General features: G+C 44.4%; 1 protein-coding gene across 1 annotated transcript in view; it reads right to left on the bottom strand.

The window, feature by feature from the left end:
• PAX5 (paired box 5) overlaps positions 1 to 24,724 on the bottom strand; it is a 219,896-nt gene that overhangs the window by 90,191 nt on the left and 104,981 nt on the right. The window contains exon 7 of the mRNA XM_065406100.1: positions 20,850 to 20,979. Within this exon, the coding sequence (XP_065262172.1) occupies positions 20,850 to 20,979 (130 nt within the window). The remainder of the gene's footprint in view (positions 1 to 20,849; positions 20,980 to 24,724) is intronic.

Below are 24,724 nucleotides of genomic sequence, written 5' to 3'. Positions count from 1 at the left end.
TGAAGAAAATTCTGACTGGCTCTACTTTATATAAGGGGGGAGGGATAGCTCAGTGGTTTGAGCATTGGCCTGCTAAACCCAGGGTTGTGAGTTCAATCCTTGAGGGGGCCACTTGGGGATCTGGGGCAAAATCAGTACTTGGTCCTGCTAGTGAAGGCAGGGGGCTGGACTTGATGACCTTTCAAGGTCCCTTCCAGTTCTAGGAGATGGGATATCTCCATTTATTTCTATATTTTAGACATTGGTAGAAAAGAGGGGGAGGAGAGCACGCTGACTCAGTACCTCCAGGTTATGCAGACAGTTTCATAGACTATGTACCCTCATCCAAGTTCTTCCTTCCTTCCCTTTCTTTGTGGGTGAACTTGACTTGTAACATTTGACTATTATACATAACACTTGTCTAAAATATAAATAACTCCAATTATCATTTCAACTCGATCAATCAGGAATTATGTCGGTCTGTACGTTTGTACAGCACCTAACACGACAGGGTCTGGTCCTGAATATTGTCTCTAGGTGCTACAACAATGATGGCTTTTAGGATGTTGTCCTGGTGGAGCTGGATCAGTGAGTGGGCAGAGGGCCAGTGGGAGGCTGAAGTTTTGTCTTCGATGCCCAAAATAGCACATTTTGCCACAGGGTAACTCACGCATGATAGCTATCCCTAAAATCCTACTGGAGATTATGCACTGTAATTTTGCTGAGAGATAAACTAGGCAAGGTCAACCATCGACAGGGGAATATAAGTATTGAGCTCACCTGGTTTACCTCACGGTAAAATTACAGGTGCTTTGTCTCTACTAGGATTTTACAGAGGGATTGCTAATGCATTTTGGTTTAGTTTTGGGTGTTTTTAGTGTAATTTGGTTATTTTAGACAATGAGAAAAGGTGTCCTTTTCCTCACTGTCTCATAACTCAAAAATGACAGAAGGGGATTTGTTCACACCTTCAACGCATTGGTCTTAATGCAGTAAGCCAAACATGGGAAATGCCAGCCCAAAGGGTGAAAGTTTCCAAAAGTTATGAGTGTGTGAAAACAGAGGGCTATAATAGAAACTGCTTTGTAGCCTCCCTAGCTCAGGAGTAGGGGAGAGCATCACCTTCACTCTCCCCTGAGTCAGCAACCAGTTTGGTCCCTCAGTTTAAATGTAGAACTGCCTTTAGGCTGCTCTGCATTACACCAGCTACCCACAGCTCCCAAGGGCTGTTCCAGCAGCTGGGGATTGCTAAAGCTTGGCCACTCCCCCTTTCTCCAGACCACAGCCCTAAACTGGTGGGGCCTGCTGCTGTACGACAGGTTGTCCCCCTAAGCCAGGTTCAAGTCACTTTAAATCACCAAAGTGCTGCAAAGCAGCTGCAACAGGACTGAAGCTCTGGTCCCCCTAGCTCGCATTTGCTTAGTGTATGTTACCGGGCTGGCTGTGTTTCTTCCTTACAGCATAGGGGCTTAGTCCCACAGTCCTGACTCACATTGGTATGAGGTGCAGGACTGGACCCAGGTGGACAGCAAAATGTCAGCGTTGGCTTTGGGATGTGAAAGTCCATTGCAATCCCCCACTTGATTTGCTCTGCCCTGGAGCATGTGGCAGACATTTTGAATGCAGGGACTCCCATGCTTTTAAATTACTTTCTGAATGTTACCTTCTGATGAGTGTAACCGTGACAGCCAAGCGCAGAGCTATGAAAGGGAGAATCTATAAAAGTTAAACAAAGGGGGGTGGAGGGGGGGGGGCGGTTAGCCAGAGGAGTTTTCTAGTTCATACCACCAGTCAGTGACGTCAGGATTTATAACTGTATTAAACGGCACGACAGTCAGCCATGATAAATCAGTTTCCCCCTTCTTCCCAAATCACAGACAATAAAAGCTTTGGCAGTGCAAGTCATTCATCATCATAAAGACTTGAGACGTTCTAGTCATCAATTTCACTCACATCCTTAGCACACTGGAGAGGAGCGCTGGAGTTTTAGGGAAGAGAAAAAAAATGGAACAGGAATAATTACAAAGGTCAAAAGGAAGCCGGCTGTGATGATGGCAGACTGAGGTGCTATGCTCTTCGCCGCGTGCCAGGGACACCGAAGAGTGCTGCCTTGTTCTATACCGTGACGGAGCACACGTCGGGGGAGTAAACGGAGTTAGAGCAGGGGGTGCAGGGATGACACGTTAGAGCTGCTGGAGTGTGCTTTCGGACTTCACACCCATGCCAGGGCACAGAGAGGAGAAAGCCTCTCTACACTGGCCATCCAGACCTCGGGGCACTGCACGTAGGAGTCAGAACAAGCTGTGCTCCTGCCTACCACCACCCCCACAGCATAGGGGTGCTGAGCCAGCATGGCAGGTGTTGTAATTTATTATTGGTAGCAGTAGTCTGACCATAGCACCTAGGAGCCCCGGTCATGAACCCGGACCCCACTGTGCTAGGCGCTGCACAAACACAGACCAAAGAGACAGTCCACACCCCAGGAGGCTTGCTTATACCTCTAGGTATAAGACGAGATAACAGAGAGGGGAGCACAAGGACACAGTGAGACAATGCTGGTCAGTACAATAGCCAGTGGGCTCAGCACGCCAGCGGCCCAACCACTGTCGAGTCTTTGGTAGGCATCACGACAAGGGAGCATTTTGGGGAGGGGCCTGTAGGCAGGTCACGAGGCAGCTTTGCGGATGTTTGCGGGGAATGCCACCCAAGTGGGAGAGGCAATACAGGGAAAGCACGAAGGTGCTGGGCTAAACACTTAGTAAATGGGCCGACTGGAGGCAAGCCATGAAAGCTTGGTACCGAATGAAAGAGGAGATCATCAGAATGCAACATGCAAAAGCAACACGTGGGAGCCCCCCATCCCCGATTTGCTGCTTGGCTTATACTGAGCATGCTCACACGGACTGAGCATGCCCAGTAACGTCTGCTGAAGCCATTGCCCTCACTCTGCACCCCCCACTATCAGCAGGTACAGGACATCTCCGGCAACCTGTCATGAGGTCACCTAACCATACAACATAGTGTAACCCCCTTTCCGTGATACAAGTAAGCTTGCTGTGCAGACTGATATCCAGCTTGCAGGCGCATTTCAGGGAGCAGCAAAGCAAGGATCCATGAGATACAAACGCCAGCCAAGAGACTGGGTGTAACATTGGGAAAGCCTTGGTGAATTGTTGCAGGACAGTGCTGAGAAAGACTCTCTGCCTGGTACTCACAAATGATGTACAGAGCCACCCCACTGCTTCGTGCCCATTACGAAGCCCGAGTGGCAGGTGCTTTTCAGAAAAAACACTGAATTAAAGAATATATTTGCACACACAAAAAATCACACTTCAGTACCAGTGAATCTGCATTGGCAGGGCTATCCATAGTTACGAGCATCACCGCCAAACGGTACTAACAGAATGGCAGCAGTCCTGATAATCTGTTCTCTTTGGAAAGAAAGATTTGGGGCAGGTAGAAAAATCTCTCTCTTCCCAACTAGTCTCGAGGCTAAGGCTCTGGACCGCACTCACGCTTCGCCTCTGTGTTAATCTCTTGATGCCACGGTTCCCCTTCTGTAAAATTAACTCCCTTAAGCTCTTTGGGGCAGGGACCATCTCTTACTATGTGTTTGCACGTTGGAGGCCGTGATCTCAGTTAGGCCACATGGGGCTAGAGGAATACAAGCAATAATGGGAATAAACTGGACATAGGAATACCTGTGAGAGCCGCAGCTTAGATGCAACACTGCACATACGGGACAAATGCAGGCTTCGCCCCATCCATATGTCTGGCAGAATTACCAAGAGCCAGCTGGGTCAGTAAAACTACAGGATAGTGTGTGAACAATCTAGACCAGACTGAAGTCCTTCAGGAGACCAAAAGTGGGGGGGAAAACAACCTCATTTTGCTAGTCATATCCTACTCCTTGTGTCGAAGACACATCTGACCCACATAATAATCCTATTCAAGTACCTCTCAGTCTTTAACATTTAGCCTGAAAACACAATGCGAAGTAGGGGGGGGTCTATTATTCTCCTTGTACAGATGAGGAACCAAGGCACAGAGCAGCTAAGTGACTTGCCCAAGGTCACCCGATCAGTCTGTAGCAGAGCTAGGAAATCAGCCTGTGTCTGAGTCCCAGGCTAGCATCTGAACCACTGAATTATCCTTCCTCTGATATGGCCACCACTTCCAGTGCTTGTTAAATACCAATGGCAATGCTAATATTAATAGACAAGATTGGGCCCAGGCATGTGTGGAGTTAGGTACCCAAACCCGAGAGTGAATACACAAGTGGCAGGACCCTTTCTCCTCTTGCACACCTTTGCAGGAGCTGGATACAGTGCTACTCCTTCTGTTCCCCCAGCGATCTCATGTATTTTGGTATCAGCAGATCAGCACATCTGACTGGGACACATGCCATGTGCTGGGGAAGTGATTTTGCCCTAGTGCTGCGGAGGTCACTGATTGGGTTTTGCAGTAGAATGCAAGTTTGAGAAAGCTGAATATCTACTGGAGATGGAAGCGAAAGACTTATGGAGCACCGGAGTGTGTTATCAACAGGGCTGTAGGCAATATGGGTGTGTCTACACTGCAATTAAACATCGGCAGTGAGCCCAAGTCAGCTGACACAGGCCAGCCATGGGTGTTTAATTGATGGGTAGACATAGACTTGTATGTTCCACCTTCTTGGGGTTTCTCCTTAACCTCTAACTTCCTTACTTTTAAGATTTTTTGTGGATGTGCCCTGTCGTAACACAAGTGTCACTAAACATAGTGTTTGTTAGCTAATTTCCCAGTTTTCTATATAGCTTTGGTGCGCCTTGGTGCCTGGTTCCCGAAAGCCAGGGAGAAAGGGAGCTGCACCTGCCTGGAATTAGAGAGGGAGACGAACTGCTGAAGCTGTTCCTGACTACGTCGACGCTCATGGAGAGTGTGAGAGGCTGTGACAGGCCTCAGTAAAATCTTGTGTCCAACCTTTCATCCCCACGTAAACATCACTGAAAGTAGATCTAGCAGGAGCAGCCCTCCCAGTTCACCAGTGATGACATAACCTGTCAGCTGGAGGGAACCTCCACAAAGGAGTCTCACTTCCCAAAACGTCACAGCCTCTCGTGGCCCTGTAAAAATCAAACCTACCCACTAGCAGCCAGGGCCGGCTCCAGGCACCAACAAAACAAGCAGGTGCTTGGGGCGGCACATTTCTAGGGGCAGCATTCTGGCACCGGCCATCATAGGCGCCAACTCCGGGGCATGGGGGAAAAGTGCCCCCGCCGCCCCAACTCGCCGCCCCAGCTCGCCTCCGCCTGCTCCCCTGAGAGCGCCGCCGCCGCTCCACTTCTCCCTCCTCCCTCCCAGGCTTGCCGTGCGGGAAACAGCTGTTTCGCGCAGCAAGGCTGGGAGGGAAGAGAAGCCAAGCGGCGGGGCGCTCGGGGGAGGCGGTGGTGGTGGAGCGGAGGTGAGCTGGAGCGGGGAGCGGTTCCTCTACCCCCCGTTACTTCCTGCCCCCCCCCCACCCTAGCTCACGTCCGCTCCGCCTGCTCCCCTGAATGCGCCGCTGCTCCGCTTCTCTGCCCTCCCTCGCCTGAGAGGGAGGGGGGAGAAGCGGAGCGGCGGCGCGCCCGGGGGAGCAGGTGGAGCGGAGGTGAGCTAGGGCGGGAGGTCACGGGGGCCCCACAGGAAACAATGGGGCGGGAATGCGGCATGCCCGGGGGAGGAGGCGGGGCTGGGGATTTGGGGAAGGGGTTCGGAAGGGGTGGATTTGGGGCGGGGCGGGGGACAGGGGGGCATGAAAAAAAGGGGGGGCAGCCAAAAAAATTTTTGCTTCAGGCGGCAAAAATCCCAGAGCCGGCCCTGCTAGCAGCACGTCTGTCTACTGCTCTCCCGCTCCTGCCAGACTGAAGCCAACCTCCCGACCTTCTCGTGTGCCAGTGAGACACACCTACAAGTGTGACAGCCACCATCGTAGCCAACACCAGGGACTGAGCCAGTGACCTGCAGAGCTAAAAGCAGGAGGCCTTACAGCTTGGGCTGCAGAGCCAAGCTCTCAAGAAGAGAGGTGTCAGTGACTGACATTTCTATGGAGTGGGCACAGAGGGGCCCATATAACGCCCCACTCACCAAAGTCTCACTCAATATCTGACCAAAGAGCAAATAAGAGGAGTGCGCTTCCCTGGCACAATGGAGCAGCCTCCAGCAATGGTAAAGGAGACAGGGTTTTTTCGGGGGTTCATCCCAGACTGTGGAACAAACTCCCCCAGGATCCAAGAACTATTTTCTCATCCAGGTGCAAGGCAAACTTTTTCCTGCCATCACGGACGTAAACACACTACACAGCATGCATTTTAAAAAATCCATGTGCACTTCCAGAAACCAGGAAGAGGAAGAAGGAAAGAAACACATGACTGATACCACTTAAATTGCTTAATGCCATAATGTAAGGTGCTCTGATACCATGCCGTTGGGCACAAAATAAGAACCTGAACAAAACAGAAAAAGTATACGATCTCTATTAATGCGTGCAAGTTACTCTCAATGGACATTTATGCAATAGCATAAATATGGGAAAGTTTATTCCTAACCCAAGGTTGGTAGTGGTTTGTCGTAGATCCTGAAGCTTCAGGGTTTCTATTCCATACACATTTTTATCCTATCTAATGTAACTTATTATTCAGAGAAATTAATCCTATTTTTAAAAAACTGGTAAATTCTTTGCCTCAAAGACATCTAGTGGCGGTGAGTTCCACATGTTAATTGTACATTGAATAAAAAAAAATGGGGTTTCATTTTAGTTCATGTCCTTGGGTGAACCTCATTTTTGTATGACAGGTCTGCCCAAGGACCCATCTCCATACCATTCCTTATCTGCAGTTCTACCGTGTCATGTCTTACTACCAGTCCTAAGCTTTTTAATATCTCCTCCTAAGGAAGCCTGTGTCATAATTTTCATTGCCCTTCCCTAGACACACCCTTTTGAAGATTGTGTGATTAGAACGGAATACAGTATCTGAGGTGAGGATGCACCCTCAGTGCACAAATGGAATTCCCATGTTGTTAGTATTATTCTCCATCCCTAACATTTTGTTTGCAGTTTGACCAACGCTTCACATTGAGCAGATGTGGACAGTTCAGTGTAAACAATAGTGCCTAGGCCTTTCCCCTCAATTTAGTCAATTTAGAACCTATGCGCATGTATGAGCTGTTCAAACTGTCTCTTCCAACGAGAATAAACTTGGACATGTCTATGCTTAATTTCATCTGGTGTCCTCTTGCCCATCCTCCGTAGCTGGGTTAGGTCCTTCTGGAACTCCTTCCAGTCTTTCCTAGTCTTGATTAATTAAATAATGTGGCATTATTCACAGATTTTTCCTCCTCACAGCTCACCCCTTTTTCCAGATCACCCATCCTAGGAAGGCTCCTTGAGGTACTGAGCTACTAACCATCCTCTATGAAAAGGATTTAGGGGAAGGACGGTGCAGTGGTAGGGCTGGAGTTGGAAGAGACAAATTCCTGTTTTGCCAGATAGGTATTGAGTGAGCCCAGGGCAAGTCATGTAGGGTCATATTTTTAAAGGGATTTAGGCACCTGAAGATCACATAGGCACTTAACTCATTGATTTCAATTTGAGGTAGGCACTTAGCACCTAAATACCTTTGAAAATCTGGCCCTTAGCCTCTCTGTGCTACTATCCCCATCTGTACAAGGAGGATAAAAGCACTGCCCTACCTCACAGGGGCATTGTGAGGATAAAGACATTAAAGACTGTGAGATGCTCCAACATTATGACAATTGGAGCCATATAAGTCCCCTAGAGAGAAATCTAAGCGTTTACCTTTGTTTTGTCTCCTTCTTTAACTGCACACTCTCTTACAGGGGTCACCAAATGAAATTAATGGGCAGCAGGTTTAAAACAAATAAAAGGAAGTTCTTCTTCACACAGCGCACAGTCAACTTGTGGAACTCCTTACCTGAGGAGGTTGTGAAGGCTAGGACTATAACAGCGTTTAAAAGAGAACTGGATAAATTCATGGAGGTTAAGTCCATTAATGGCTATTAGCCAAGATGGGTAAGGAATGGTGTCCCTAGACTCTGTTTGTCAGAGGGTGGAGATGGATGGCAGGAGAGAGATCACTTGATCATTGCCTGTTAGGTTCACTCCCTCTGGGGCACATGGCATTGGCCACTGTCGGTAGACAGGATACTGGGCTAGATGGACCTTTGGTCTGACCCAGTACGGCCGTTCTTATGTTCTTATGTACAGCGCCTCGTTTTTGGTAACTGAAAACAGCGGCTCTGTGGTAGGCATCTCCCAAACATCCTTCATGGGGAACACTGATGCAAAGGCGGCATTTAATTTCGCTGAAATATCCTTATCCTCCATCATAGGTGCCTTTGCTCCCAGGTAGTTTGGCAAACACACTGGTTCTTTTGCACTCTTCCTGTTCCTATTACACTTACACGTTACTTATTGTTTGTTTTTATGGATATTTGGAGACCAAATATCCTCTTGGCTTTCCCAATGAACTTCATACCTTTCGTCTGCCATAGTTTATGTTCCTTTTTACTAACCGTACTTGGGCTGCTCCTGCACGTTCCTTAAGAACAGCATCTAGCTCAGCGGTTCTCAAACTGGGCGGGGGGCATGGAATGTATTCGGGGGAGGGGCATGAGCAGCTTTCAGGGGGGGAGAAACATACTGCGCACATTTTACCCACAGCAATGAATAACTAGCAAAGCTGATTCCTCCAGACATCTCAGATCCTCAGATGGCGCTCTGTCTTTTGACAGATCTCTGTTAAGCTTGCATAGCATTATACAGAGTCTTGGCCATCTGTACCTTAATCGGTTTGCTCCGATGCAGTGTGCACATTTAATTGCAAGCACTGACCACTGTCGCAGTTTTGCTTTTATTCCAATGAATCATTGGCTCATTCTTGCAATAGAAAAAATGGCTCTGTTTGAATATTTACTCTTTTTAATATTTAGTGAGAGAGTTGCATGTTGATTTTTTTTTTAATCTGTACGTGTACTTGTGTGTGTGTGTGTGTGTGTGTGTGTGTGTGTGGAGGGGTAAAATACTACAGACACAAAGAAAGGTGGTGCGATCAAATAAGTTTGAGAACCACTGATCTAGCTCTCATAGCACTTTTCATCAGTAGATCCCAAAGCAGTTCAGTATCATTATCCCCAATTTACAAATGGGGAAACTGAGGCACAGAGCGATGAAGTGAGTTGCCCAAGGTCACCCAGCAGTCCCAGGGCAGAGCCAGGAATAGAACCTAGGTCTCCTGAGTCACAGGCTAGTGCGTTATCCATAAGTCTCTTGTACCTTATCATTTACCCATACTGATTTTTTCCTCATCTTCCTGCTTCTTTTTCGTTTAGTGGTAGTCATACTTCACGTGCTTCTAACATGGAATCTTTAGGTGGCCTTCCTGCTAGTTCTAAATGTTATGTTTTAAATTTTGTGTCTTTTGGTTCCTTCTAACCAGATTCCTCCTTTTTAAAAAATATCCCTCTTTCTAAACGAGTATCAAGGTGCTAGTTAGTGGTACAATCCTACCCATGAAAAAGCTCAGCTTCATTATGTTATGGTCTATACTTAGTTTCTCATCTACAGTTATTTCTTGAAACAACTCCTGCTTATGACTGAGTACTAGAGAACCCCCTCCTTTGGAGGTGTGCTCCAAAGATAGCTGATCTAAGAAGTTATCATTTCTGGTGTCAATAAATTGCATCTCTAAACTGGTCAAGTGTCACTTCAGAACATAGTTAATATGGGGTCAGTTGAAGCCACTCATTATTACTGCTGTAACAGATTGTGTGGTCCAATCTGAATGAGAGCATCCACATAGAGGTTGAATTGTTAATTCACCCCTTTAGTTAACTCAGATTAACTTTCCTAAGTGTCCCCGTGTAGACAAGCCCTGCCTGCTGTCATCATTATGATTAGCCTGATCTAACCTCATCATCATTAGCCTAATCCAGAAGCCCACTGTTATCCTTTATTCGTATGACTTGGGATTTGTAGAACATACAGGTTCTAATGCATCATTCTGCCTACTTAGAAGTTTCAGGTCAGTTGAATCTCTAGAACTTTCAGATGTATTGTTAGTCGCGTTCCTCAAAAGAACAATTCTGATAATGTCTCTATTAACTGGAGTTTTTTCCCTTTCGGTTATTTTTATTTGCAGTCTGGGAGTCCGAGACAAACTTACATTATTTCTCTGGAATCATAAAATGCCACTTGGGAGGAGATTTGACTACACTGTGTAACAACGGAGCAGTCCAGCTCCAGTCCTGCAAAGTAGAACATCATTGGGGATCTGGAGTGCTGAGTTCTAATCGAGGATCTGCCGCTGGTAGTCTGTGTCTGACTTTGGGTAAATCAGGCCCCCAAATAGTCAAAAATATCCACTCATTTTGGGTGCCCAAGTTGAGACACCTCAGGTGGATCCTGGACCCATCAAAGTATTTCCATGGATTTCAGTTGGGCCAGGATTTCACTACTTATGCCTGATCTCCAACTGAAGTCAATGGAGATAAGCGTGAAAAGCAAGCCCCACGTTTCTCAGGATAATGAGCAAAGATGCTACACAAATGCAAATTATTAATATGGATACTTTACACTGAGACATTTTTACCACTGTTTAAATCAATGATAAAACTCCCAATAGGATCAGGCCGTATGTCTTGAAAAGAACCAGAACCAATTAGTTCTTCAACACAGTCTTATGCAGTGTGCGGGCCAGGGTGATGATATTTGTCCCTTCTCAGACACACTAGTTCTTTTTGAATGAAAGGACAAAAATTCACCAAAAAATGAAAAAAGGCAACCATGTTTCAGCTAAACTCTGGGCCATCATTAAAAATGACACATTTTTGAGATCGGCTGCCTTTCCAAGGGAGCTTATGGGACTTTTTTCACAACATGACAGGCCATATTCAGAGGGACAAACAGGTTACTGAAAAATGCATCTGCACGTTTATCTGTTAAGTATAGAGAGTGAGCTGTAAATCTGGCATTTTGTTGCTCTTGGAGTAGGCATCTCCTATCACCAATTTGCACTGCAATTAAATTATAATCGGGTGATAATGTTCAGGCGCTACTCACAATTTCCATATAGAAACAGTTGTAGCAAGCCTTGTTGCTATTACTATTAGAGCTGGTCAAAAAACGTTTGTCAAAACTCTTCTGACAACATCAATAGTCAGACTTCCAATGATGTGCCCTGATTTGTTCCACTCGTTCTAAATGCTTTTAACAATCCAAGCTACCATCAATACTGTTTTGGCTACACTGAAATGCTTTGCAAGACCTTATTGATATACGTGAAATTTTGTTTAGAAAAAAAATGGAGAAAAACAAATTTTGAAATGTCCCGTTTTGACATTTTTTGGAATGAAAAGTTTCAATTTTTTCATTTTGAAACAACTTTTTATTTTGACATTTAATTTATTTTATAAATAAAAAATGGTCAAAATCAAGATGAAATCTTTTGAATTTATGAAAATGAAATGTTTCAATTGACCCAAAATAAAAATTTGTTTGGAATTTTAGTTTCAGAAAAAATGTTGACGTTTCGGATTTTGTCCCAATTGAGGATGAATTTTGTTATTTTATTTTCAAAACCTTGGCATTTTTCAGGGGATAGAAAATCCATTTTCCAACCCCCTCTAATTATTAGTACAGAAGGGACTACAAACAAATAGCAAGTAATTCCCTACCCCACAGATCTTGCACTCTTAGACAAGACACACAAAGCAAGTGTTGTTAGCCCATTTTTCAGATTGGGAATTAAGGCATACCAGGCTTGTTCAAGGTCACACCAGAAGCTAGTGGCAGAGCTGGGAACTGAAGCCAGATTTTATGAGGCATAGCGAGTACCTTAACCACATAACCATCCTTCCTCTGTAAATGCTTTCAAAAAATTCAAGCTTCTGTAAATATTCTTTATGGGCTAAATCTTGATTGCAAATGAAGTCAATGGCAATTCTTCATTGTTCTCTATGAGACCAGGGTTTGACCTGAAATTAACAACTATGAAAAAATGACCTTCAGAATCAACTACATAAAAATATTTAATAATTCTTTAAATAAAAATATACAACTAGAAGCAATGGGTATTTTCCTCAGTGATCAGATATTGCAGGTTCCACAATAATTTTCCCAGCACTATTAGGTCTGTTCCACTTTTGCACTTGACATTTATGAAACTAGGACCCTGTGCCTACATTTTTGTACACCTAATCCACGCATTGACTTCACTGGGAATTTTGAGTGTGCAAGGATGGCTGAAAAGTCCTATTTTTTCAGGTATTGCTCAAAAATAAATGTGAGTTTTTAATTTTATTTTATTTTCACGTTATATTTTCAATTTGACATGAAAAGTAATTTAGCTGTCTCAGATCATCATCAAAAAAGGGGTCATAAAAGGCAGGTCAGATAAGGTGCTCTACCTAAAAGATAAATAGCCCTTTCTTAGCTACCTTGGCATCAATCCCAGAGGCTATATAAGGGTTGAAGAGAGCTGCACTCTATCAGTTTGTTAAACTTTTTCTGTTTTCAGCATGACCAGAATAAAGAAAAGGTAAACTTACCCTCCCCCCCCCAAAAAAGGCAGTGATTCTGTTATGATATGACGGAAGCCTGTCTGCAGTCATTCAAGCCAGAACAAAGCAAGGCAGTATTTACTTTAGCAACCCTATGTAAGAGTTTATTCCATGACAATTGCATACCCTATTTCATGTCACTTACTTACTTGGTCTAGTTAGGTATTTATACTTCATCCAGCACCGCAATACCTCAGCTCCTTATAAACATGAAACATTTATATTTCTCTAATTTATATTTAAAATATATATATTTAAAACCAATAATTATGAATGAGCCAGATCCTAAGATAATGGAAATATCAATGACAGACAAATGGAAGAAAAGGAGGGTTTAGTTAAAGATCTCTTATGCATTTCCCTTTCCTCCTAACACACATTCCCAGAAGATGTTTTGGGATATATTCACTAACGGTGATAGTAGCCTTTTGAGATCCTAACTCAGAGGCGTTTTTATTCCTAGGGGCAGATGTAAAACATGTTATCTTCTGGTAGGAGGTTAGAAAAGGAAGATTTAAAAAGCTTCAAGGGGAAAACCCCCAACTGGGAAGTTTTCTTTCATCCTTTAGGATTTCTAAGGAATGGCCAATCACAGAGACATCAACAGGAGATGGAACTAGTAAAACAATGGATACCAAGGTGACCTCATCTGTATACTCTACATTCCAGCACTTACAGTGCTTGTCAGGTGAACGCACTCCTAGCTCCATGGATTTCAATGGCGCTATGGCCATTTACATCCGCAGCAGATCTGCCCCCAGATATCAGTTTTGGATCAATACCATGGGGGAGGGGGATGAAGCATACCATGTACCTTCCCCCCCAGAAAATGTGGCTAGAATAAATCCTCTTTGGATCACGGCCTTCTCAGATCACACAAGACACTGAGTGATTTATGTCCTAAAGGAACAAACAAGAATATACTAATAATTTAGCATGTATCCCAGAATGGTGCTTTTACTAGTACATTCTTTACAATATTTTATTTGGTTACTTAGGGTGAGGTTTTCAAAAAGCACTCAATAGTGGCCTAACTTTGCTCCCTTTAAAGTCAATAGGAGTGGACCGGTTAGCTCCGGTTTGACACCCTTAGATTTTTTGTGCACTCATCCTGGGCTCCGGGAGCTTTACAACCCTTCAAACACAACCATGGCTCACACTCGATTGATTACCCTTCCCAACACCACAAAAGCTAGCTTTGATCATAAAAATACCCAGCAACTAGACCAGTGCATCACCCAAGCATCAACCTATCCAGAGGCTTGAGGAAAAAGGCTAACTTTACAGCATGCCCAGAAAGTTAACCATGGTTAAGGCCCAGGACTGGGTTGCAGGAGACCTGTGTTTGATTCCTGGTTCTGCTGCAGACTCCCTGTAGATCTTGGGCAAGTTGCCTCTGTAGGGGAGACCGAGTCTAATCTGTAATGATTTAAAAATGCAAGTGGCATGAGATCAGCCTGGGGGTTGTTTTCGGCATCACCGTCCGTTTTAAGCACTTTCCATCAGGTTCGCTGTTTGGAAAGCTCGCCAGGCCTGCTACCTGCCTACCATACTGCTCGCAGCATTAGAAATGATAAACAAGCATTGAAATGCAACAAAAGCTTTGGCAAAACACTGGCACATAAATAGCAGCCACTGCCTGTCAGGATGAATAAGACATGAAGCAGGCTAGAGATTAATGAGACAAAGCTACCGAATAAATTGAGGCATTGCTGGGGTAACAAAACAGTCTGGCGAGGGATCAGGTAACTACAGTCTTTTGTCATAGATCCCAGGATAAATACAGGTCCTTTGCATTACATGTGTTTCCTTTCACTTTGCCACGTTCACTTCATATTAATATAAACCTGGCAACATATATGGGAATATCGATTGTGAGAAATATGTATGTTATTTGTATTCGCTTTGTACGCTTGGATCTATGGAGAAATAGCTAGTTGGTATAATATACTATACTAAGGGTATCGGATACATCTACATAAATAAACACAGAGTTGAGTTTACTAAAACTGGAGTAGCGCACTTAGCCAGGTGCATTTTCCTTGCGTTCTCTACATTCAATGTAGACCAAAGTCCTGAATGAATTAGGTTTGGTGGCCCAAGTCCCTCACTACAAGCCCACAGCAGATAATTTAACATGACTGCCATTCAGTGATTCCCTCCTCCCCTGCCCTTTGTGTGTGTCACCACGTTTTTCAAGGGGACTGTGCTCCTAGCTTTGTTCTTTTTTCTCTCTCCCTTGCCATCAGGAAGGTGGACACATGGAGCTTTGTGGGGACGCTCCCTTCTAAGCTGACTACACCACATCTGGTTTGGGACCACTTGGAGGATTCCAGCACAGGATTCTCTTCTGCCTCGCTCCTCCTGCAGTTGTATACACCTGCGCAAAGTGCATATAAAATGCTCCCGTTCTGATCAGGTAGAATTTTTTTCCTACTCTGCACAGGGGTCAGTGACTACACAGGCCCAAAGCAGCCAGTGTTCCAGTACCACTATTATGCTACATAGAGAGAAAACCTAAGTCCAACGTTTCTAGCTCTACCTTTGCCGCAACCTGGAAGGGAAGCTAAGGAAGGGTTAAGTATCAGAGGGGTAGCCGTGTTAGTCTGAATCTGTAAAAAGCAACAGAGGGTCCTGTGGCACCTGTAAGACTAACAGAAGTATTGGGAGCATAAGCTTTCGTGGGTAAGAACCTCACTTCTTCAAGAAGTGAGGTTCTTACCCACGAAAGCTTATGCTCCCAATACTTCTGTTAGTCTTACAGGTGCCACAGGACCCTCTGTTGCTTTTTAAGGAAGGGTTAGTTGGTCTTGAATGCTTCTGGTGAGGTAAATGACAAGGTTCCTCTGTTCTGCTGAGAAAACAAAACCGTAATCTGCCTTGGATGCTTTGTTTTAAGCGTCCTCTTTTAACTGAATGATAGACTTTGTGCCCGCTCCCACTAAAATGAAATGTTCTTATTTGGCTCCTTTGCTAGGCCAGTCGACAGTTGAATCCAGTCACTTCTGGGCACTGCTAATGCAAACTGACTCTCCAACCAGCTGCAGTCAGGACTGCCTGTGGATTTGTCAATCTGTCCTCTGTGCTGTATTGGAGAGCCGAGCGGAGGTGTCAATTTCAGCGCCACTTTGTCCTCTCAAAGTGATAGCGACCAAGCTGAAGTCAGCAAGCTGGAGCGGAGAAAATGCATCTGCAGGTAATTAGTAACAATCAGAAGCTGCTCTGAAACTGCTGACTACAGCAGTAATGGGCTAGGCACATGTCATTGGCTTGCAAATGGAGAGCGTGCTTATGAACCATGGCAGCAAGCAGTAAGAGAAGGAATTTTTTTAACTTAATATTTAATGTGGCATAAAAACGATGGAGAGAAATCAGGTGGTTCGCTAATCAGATGGTTAGCCAGCGGTCCATAACACAGGGGAGTCTGTGGATGAAGCAGTGCTGAGAACGGTCATCGACAATTCCTTTCACCATAACTTAGACCTATTTTTAAAGGCATGTGCTGGTATGAATGCCAATGTTTAAGCAGTGCTTTTTATTCAAATGATATCACTGCCAATTTGATCTACCAGTCTGCTCGGAAATGTGAACCTCACACTTCACATCAACAATTACACAGAGGATCGTTCACATCTCATTTCTCAGTGTTGCTTTGCTGTCCAAACCATGGTCTTGGAATAAGAACAATGAAAAACTGTGATCATAATTCACTTATCTCCTTAGTTCTCAGCCTATTTTCCATTAAACTGCTTTATGAGATGGCTTAAAGACTCACAATATGAACTAGACGTCGGTCAGTTTGCAAACAGAAGCCCAGCAATGTTCCTGGACTTTTTCATAAAAACTGCTGAAGCTTGAACTGCAGATCTCAGCCTATCAAAAGAACCAGATTAGCTTTCTTGGCCACAATAAACCCTATTTCTCAAACTCTCATGAGTATACATTTCAAGATCTTCATCCTGGAATATGGGGTTTTTTAAGCACCCTGCACATTAATGGCCTACTGTATGCTGAAACATGGGCCATTGGTCTGCTTCACACAAAACAGAAAGATTCCCTATAAAAATGATGATTTCAATCAAAGATTTCTGCTGGAGTTTACAATTCACTTGTCAGTTTTTTAAATATAAAACTGTCCTTGGGTCTCCCAACAACGAAGTTATTATAACAAGCATGTTTATTATATAGTGACATATGTTGGAACACCAACTAAAAGCAGCAAAGACCAGACTTCAAAAGCTCAGTGGTTTGGTACACTTAAACACCAAGGTTTGAATGCTTTGCTGACCTTTATCTAAACTACCTTAAAATCTTAGGTCTGCAAAACTGAGCTGGAAGTCTTCGAAGGACAAGGCTTCTTGTAAGATTTTCAGTACTTTAGGTCCTTGCTTTCGGTTAGGCAGGAAACACCACAAGACAGATTCTCTCCTTATTTCACCCGGAACCCGACAGTGCAGAAGCATGCAAAAACTATCAAGAATTAAAAGTTAGCTAGATGTCTTTGAACCTCAGGAGAGGCTGGAATTCAGCGTGGTTCTTACTTAATATGAACCAATTTGCTCATCTCTAAAAACTACAATATTATTATCATTATTATTGATTGTCCAAAGAACGGTAGTTTGTGATTCAGGTACTAGTCTGGGACTCAGGTGATCTGGGTTTAATTCCTAGTTGTGCTAGAGACTTCTTCCTCTGTGAGTCAGTTTCCCATCTATAAAATAGGGGTGATAATAGTGTCTCCCTCCCAGCTTTTGTCTGTCTTGTCTATTTAGATTGTAAAGTGTTGGGACTGTCTCTTTCTATGTGTATGTACAGCACCTATCACAGTGGGCCCTGACCTTGTCTGAGGCTTCATGATACACCATAATACACCTAGTGATATTACCAAAAAAATGAAATATTTTAGCCATATGGATTTTTCTGATAAATCAAAAATACCAAAAAAAGATTGCACGTATTACTGGAACTCTAATGTGAATACCATTATAAACCCAGACATTAGACAGTAAACTCCAGTGTGATAAGAATTATATACCTCACCCTTCCTGAAACACTCGTGTTGTTATGGTTCTCTCTCACGTCTAAGATCAGTGACAGAATTTTTCTAGGCTTTGTAAAAATAAAACCGACAGATTGATTCAACTTCTTAACATTACTTATAACTTCGCATAAGAACTCACATTTGGTTCTAGCTTAAACAAAACAAGTAGCGGCTTTTCTAGAGTCCCTAGACCCTATTTTAGTAAATATTGCTGACTAGTCTTCACAGATAAGTAAATAAGCCCATAAAAAGAATGGCCAGTTTATCACTATAGGATCGTGGGGAGGAAATGGATTGCAGGTCTGGACATTCTGGATGCACTGCAGGTCTGGACACACATTCCTTACTTGGGCAAACTCTCCTTGGAGTAAATAGGAGTTTTGCCTGAGTAAGAATTACAAGACTGCAGTTTCTCAGGGGAGGCAGCCCTATTAATAGGGCTTGTGCTAGGGCATACAGAGAACACTCCCTGGGAAAGGTTTGCTTTACAATCCCCCCATTACACAAAAGGGCTAGGTGGGAATAGGAAGGAGTGCTGCTTCTGAGAGGCAGGAAAATATGCAGGGACACAGGAACTGTCCTGCCAGAGCATACAAGTGGTCCATCCAGTCCAGTATCCGGTCTCCAACAGTGACCAGTACTGGCTGCTTCAGGGCAAGGTGCAAGTATAATGTGCCATAATGGACAACTGCAGAATAATTTACGTAAGTTTCTTCCCAGCCCCAGGCAGCTGGTGATTGGTTTATGCCCTGAACCAGAAGGCCTATATCCCAGTTATTTTTTTATCCTATCTGGTGGGGGATCTGATTACCCATATAAGGAGCTGTTCTTTTGGGGGAGCCTGAGCCAAAGCCCATTCAAGTACATGGGAGTCTTTCCATTGACTTTAGCAGTTTGGATGAAATCCTTGGACCCTACTAAATTCTTAGTGTCTGGGATATCTTGTTGCAGTAAGAACGAGGAGTACTTGTGGCACCTTAGAGACTAACAAATTTATTTAACAAATACATTTAAAAAATTTGTCAGTCTCGAAGATGCCACAAATGCTCCTCATTCTTTTTGCTGATTCAGACTAACACGGCTGCTACTCTGACACTCTGAAACTTGTTGCAATAGGTTCTACAAGTTAATTGCGAGGGGTGGAGAATGTACTTCCTTTTGTTAATTTTTGTCTAGCAAGCTGGGGAGTAAATCTACACTGCCTCAGCATGCCAGGCACTAACTGTCCATATGGACTCGGTTACAGTGGCACACTACAAGTTCCCCTGTTTGAAACAGGGGTAGGCCAATGAGCACTAGGGAACTTTTGGTGCATGGTACGCTAGTGCACTGTAGATTAACACCCCAGCTTGTCACTCAACTAACTCCCCATCTAGACAAGCCCTTAGTCTTTCATAGTGCCCATCCTATCACTGGCAAAGTGTAGGGCTCAGGTAGGTAGATATTCACTCAACATCCTCTCTGGGGAAGGCTGATGCAAAGAAATATTTACCCCCTCTGCATTGTTCTTATCCTCCTTAATTGCTCCTTGGTGATCCACCTAACATCTCTGATTTTCTCAGCTTCAGAGAAGTTCTTGTTACTCATTTCTCTTTTTTCAGCCTAATTTGCTTCTTACATTCTCCTTTAGCACCCATCACCTTAGCATTGAAGTGCTGAGCGCCTGCAGGTAAATTAGACCTGCACAGTGCACTTCTAGTCTGTTCTACGGAGATGCTTACACTGCTCCCGTCACCATGCTATTGAGAACCTCCCAATAGTGCATCAAGCAGTCTGACCAACACATGCCACTCGTTTGTTCTCCCCGCTTCTAGGAAGTTCTGCCTTTTTCCCTTATGGTGAGCGAACTGTGCTCTCAGGACTGGGTCCAGTGCCCGTTAAAGTCGATGGAATGACTCCCCTTGAATTCAATGGGCATTGGCTCCGATCCTAAAAGCAATTCGATTTGTCTGATCTGCCATGGCAATCCCTGTCTCTGGCAGTGACCTGTACCCGATGCTTCAGAGGAAGATGTAAGAGGCTCTGTAGTGAGCATTTATGGAACAACCTGGCCAGAGGGAACACTGCTCCTAACTCCCATCACTCAGAGTTTGCCTTATGAACTGAAGCATGATGATTTATAGTCCCGCCAATATATATGTGTATATATAGGTATATCCTACTTACTAGAAATGTGGATTTCCTCATTAACCATATAATGATATGATCTTATTTGAATCCTGCTAAGCTCTGGGCAATAAGTTCCCCAGGTTGAGTCTGCATTGCGCAGAAGTAACTCTGCATTAACTTGTGTTTTCAAAATTGTTCACAGACGCTGCACGACTTGCCGTGCTTTCAAGACAAGATGGCAGCAACCTAAATATGTCACAACATTCTGCTCAGCAGCTAAGGCCCAGATCTTCAATGGTATTTAGGCACCTAATTCACATTGATTTCAATGGGAGTTAGTGCCTAAAATCCTTGGAGGACCTGGGCCAAAATGAAACTCCACAGTAGGCAAAATGGAGGAAAATCTGAGGCTGAAATTTGGACTGTCACCAAGTGTCATGAAAAAAAAAACAAAAGAAAAAGTTTAAGGGTAGGTAAAATACACCCTTGAGTTCTAGAGGCTCATGTACTAAGCCGTGAGTGATTCTTACGGGAAATATTTTGAGATTCTATTGCATTTTGTGCAGTCTAGTCCCAAGTGATGTAGCTGACTCAGTCGACGAATGTTATCAAAATCTAGTGGCCGCTGGTCCCTAACCTCCTCTCAATGGCTATGACTGTTACACAAATACAGTTGACTTAACACTACTATAATGAATCATTGCTTCTTTTAAATGCCAAACCCTACAGCAAGAGTGGAATTCCAAAAGTGGTCCAAAGCATCTGTATTTGGAGGCATCGGATGCACCAGAAATTCAATCCGATCTGAAATGCCATCAAAATTCAGGCCAGTCGCAAATGCCAAACACTTTCATGATAAACAACCTGCAACACCCAAAGCAGAGACAACTCCTCACTTTTTGTGACGAGTTGGTACTCAGGGTTTAGATTTGGAGGGCCAGAGCCTCCACTGGTGCAAACTGGTCTCGCTCTATTCTGAAAAGAATAGTGACACTTCTGTTTATGTCTCTCTTATAAATGGCAGTGAGTTGCCAGGAGCAGCAAAATACCATTCAGCTTTTCCCCCAGGTGGTCAACAAACTCATTCTTTTTCAACATATATCAGGCTCCCAAGCTGTCTTACCTGTCACGATAGGGTAGGATTGTGGTCCTGGAACACTAGCTCCTAATTCTGCTGAAGTAGGGCTTGTTAAATTGGCCTTCATATCATCTAATCCGCCAGCTAATGATGCCATGGCTGAGTATTCTGTCGTCTGGAAAAGGAAGCAAGAGATACCTCAGAAATAGTATATCTGATATTCGACAACCTTTTTCTGATACATGCAGTATAACACAATTACGTACAATGCAAAAAAAAAAAAAAAAAAAAACCCTAAGCCTTTTGTTCTATCAGATTAGCCATCTGAAAGGCAAAGAACATTTAAAGTGTGCTGCTAAATCTGTCATTAGTAACCCACACTACGTGTGTCTTATCTTTGTCTCTGCTGCTTTAGTAGAACAAAACATGTTGTTGTTTTTTACTAAAAGGATCCAAGATTATTATTGTTAAGCAACAAAATCTTTCAGTGTGGCAGCATCTTGTAGACCAAAGTTGGTGACTATGACTGTTGAGAGTAAGTAATAGTTACAGTTTAGTAATAGTTCATGGTAACACAATCAAAATGTTCTCATTCCACTAATCACACTGGTAGAGAAAGACATGCCTGAAGAGAAGATGGAAGCAGAAATGTTTTGCAACCACGTCCCACTGAAGAACACAGTAGTTCCAGGTCAAATTGTAAGCAATAAAGCATACTTAGGCAAACCTAGTTACTGCAAGCAGGGGCTCACGGACAGCCTTGGCACCACATCTCCCAAAGCATTTCCAATGCCAAATTTATTTTAAAATAAATAAGATCGAGTGTCACCTGGGAATATTAAAGATCCACCGATCTCATATGGGAAACTTTAAACATCTGGGGCCAGAGCCTCCGACGGCTCCACCGAAGTAAGATTGACAACGTCCATTGATGCCTTTGAAAGCCAATGGAGCTCTGACAGTTCCCAGCAGCTGGGGATCTGGCCCTATATTTAGAAAGGATTCTGCGTATGTGGCAGAACGTTTATCTGCATTTCCCTCCTCCCGTAATTTTCAGGGCCATTTACACAAAACTAGAATCTGCTTTTTTTGCGTTCGTCTTCCCTCAACACCATGATCCCTTATTTGTGAGATTATAACCCTGTGCAGAGCAATCTGGGGTTATGATTTCAATTAAGAATAAGTAGTAGGAGCAAATAAACTTTAAAATTGGGGTGATTTAGCACTGCCCTACTGCAGTTTAAGCCACTGTAACCGCATTGCAACACTGGAGTAATGCAGTGGTGAAACAGGCCCCGTATATTTTCAAGGCACTCTATAAATTCCTTTTAAAATGTTTATAATGAAAGGAGCAATGCAGAAAATATCTTGTGTAAACATGATTGCTCCTAAATACAAGATTTTTTCAAAGTTATCGGCGAGGCATGAGATGGTTTCAGTGCATGGTCTGAGACAGAAAGCTCAGCTTGGGGTTTGGCATAAATATCAGGATTTGTCTATATTTGTGTCTCTATAGCACAGTTGTTATTAAAATTAGCAGGAATTCATACTGATAACCCAGTAATGGCAGGTTCACGGTAACAGAGGCAAGCGCCTCTTGAAGGGTAGGCTTCAGACGCAAGCGGCACAAGGCGCCAGGGTCACCCGGCATCGTGACGGGCAGGGCCGGCTCCAGGCACCAGCCCACCAAGCTTGTGCTTGGGGCGGCACCTGGAGGGGGGCGGCACGGCGCTCCAGCTCCGGCCGCCGGGGAGAGCGGAGCCCCGGCCGGGCACTCTGCCCCTCCTCCCAGGGCTCCGGCCGCCCTCCCCCCTGGCGCCCTCCCCCCGGCGCTCTGGCCGCCCTCCCCCCCCGCGCCCTCCCCTGCCGCGCTGGGGGGGGGCGGCCGGAGGCTTTTTTGCCTGGGGCGGCAAAAAAGCCAGAGCCGGCCCTGGTGACGGGCTGCCCCCAGGGAGCACTTGCCGGAGGGCGTGCCACATATTTTTTCCAAGTTTACCACTACTGGTGTCATCATCATGGTATCTTGCCAGAGAATCAATTGCGTGATACTCTCTGGGTTCAAGATTTTTCAGCCAGGTGAAAATACTAAAGCATAACCCCACGTGTCCTGTCTCCTTCATTCTTCAGAGTCTTCTGCGCCCCCTTGAGTCTGAAACGCTCCTTTTCTCGACACATCTGTGGGTGCGCCTATCTGCTCACCAACACTTCCTCAACAGCGCTGCGTACGCCACTACTTCCACTCCACGGCATCCATGCCTTCATCTTCTCTAGCCTTGATTATTAAAACCCTATCACACCCCCTAATCCTTCAGAGGGTCCTAAAGACCACTGCCGATCTTCTCATGGTGTTGTCTTGTAAGGATGCACAGTGCCTTTGAAAGCTAATTTGCTGGAGTAATAAGCAGTCTGGGACTGTGTGAGCAGTTTGGCACAGGGAAACCCTGACTTCTTGAAGTCAAGTTGTGCTGTAGCATATTCTGAAAAGGAGAAGAGAGCACACAAAATTTCCTCCGAAAAAGTAGCATTTATTTAATACGTGCTGTTACAGTAGAGTACATAGATCTGCCCTGTTCAGTGGTTACAATCCTTCTTTCACTAAAAAGAATTGAAGTTAATTATAATGTTGAGGACAGTTCACTTAAAGGCACAGTACTGCTGCAGCTTAATGCTTACCTATAGTGCTTTGGGTATGTCTGCACTGCAATCACGGGTGTGACTGTAGCAGGTGTAGACATAGTTTTAATCTAGCTAGATCAGGTACCAATAGCAGCATGGGTTTCAGCATGGGATGAACAAGCCCATCCGGGATCCTGGGTATGTATTCGGACAACTAGCCCATGCTGAAGTCTGTGCTGCCATGACATCACTGCTAGCGGTACCCAAGCCAGCTAAAGTTGGTTCTGATAGATCCTGCTGCAAGCACACCTCTCTGGCTGTGGTGCCGACAAACCCTGTGATGAGTCTAACGAGCACCATTAACACTTTGTAAAAAGAGTTATAGTCTGAAGCTGCCTGATGTAAAACGTCAAGCTGTGTCAACATACTGAGCCAAATTCAGACCTAGTATCAATGGATGCACTTCTATTGACCCACTTACAGCGGGTCTAAATTTGGCCAACCCTCAGCAATAATGCTACAGATTTCTATGCTAGCAGCATGGTTGCCACAGCTATTGCCACTGCACTTGCAACTGATACGTTCACTGTCAGCAAAATGCAAGTTTTATGGGCCTGGGAACGGTCTACAAGGCTTATACATTTTACCTTTCTTCTCCTTTCACTTTATTGGACCTACAACCTCTAGTAACTAGTTTTGGAACAAGGAATATCAGGATTAGACCTCACACTAACTATAATTACCCAAAAACATAAGGGCAAACAAGGCTTATCAAACTAGGAGACATCTTCTATACTCCCAGTAATAGAAGCCTTAAACTTTGTACAAGAATTAGTACCAATAACTACAAACTTTTACTGTAGCTAAGAGTTTTTGTACAGAACTCACTGTCTGCCCCACTCAAACAGCCTTGGAAAGTCAGCAGGTACTTCCCCACTCCTTCACTTCATGTCTGTAAAGATGCATCTAGTGCCAATGTTGCTCTTTTTGACCACAGCTTAGAAAGCTTATTGATAACTTCCTAACTGTAGGACAACGGAACAGTAGGACAATGGAACAGACTGCCCTGGGAGGTCATGCAAGCTCCTTCACTGGACGTTTTCCAAAGGAGGCTGGAGCCATCTGTCTTGGATGGTTTAGACCCAACAAATCCTGCATCTTGGCAGGGAGTCTTGATGACTCTTGCGGTCCCTTGTAACCCTATGGGTCCGGGATGCCTATCTTAGCATATAAAATAGGATCTATCCAGGAGTTTTGAGACACCTTCTGCAGGTTGGAACAATTGAAGCTACTACTGGCTTTAA

The sequence above is a fragment of the Emys orbicularis genome, chromosome 6 (assembly GCF_028017835.1).
Source record: "Emys orbicularis isolate rEmyOrb1 chromosome 6, rEmyOrb1.hap1, whole genome shotgun sequence".
Lineage (NCBI taxonomy): Eukaryota > Metazoa > Chordata > Testudines > Emydidae > Emys > Emys orbicularis.
This window is presented reverse-complemented; position numbering and strand designations above follow the sequence as displayed.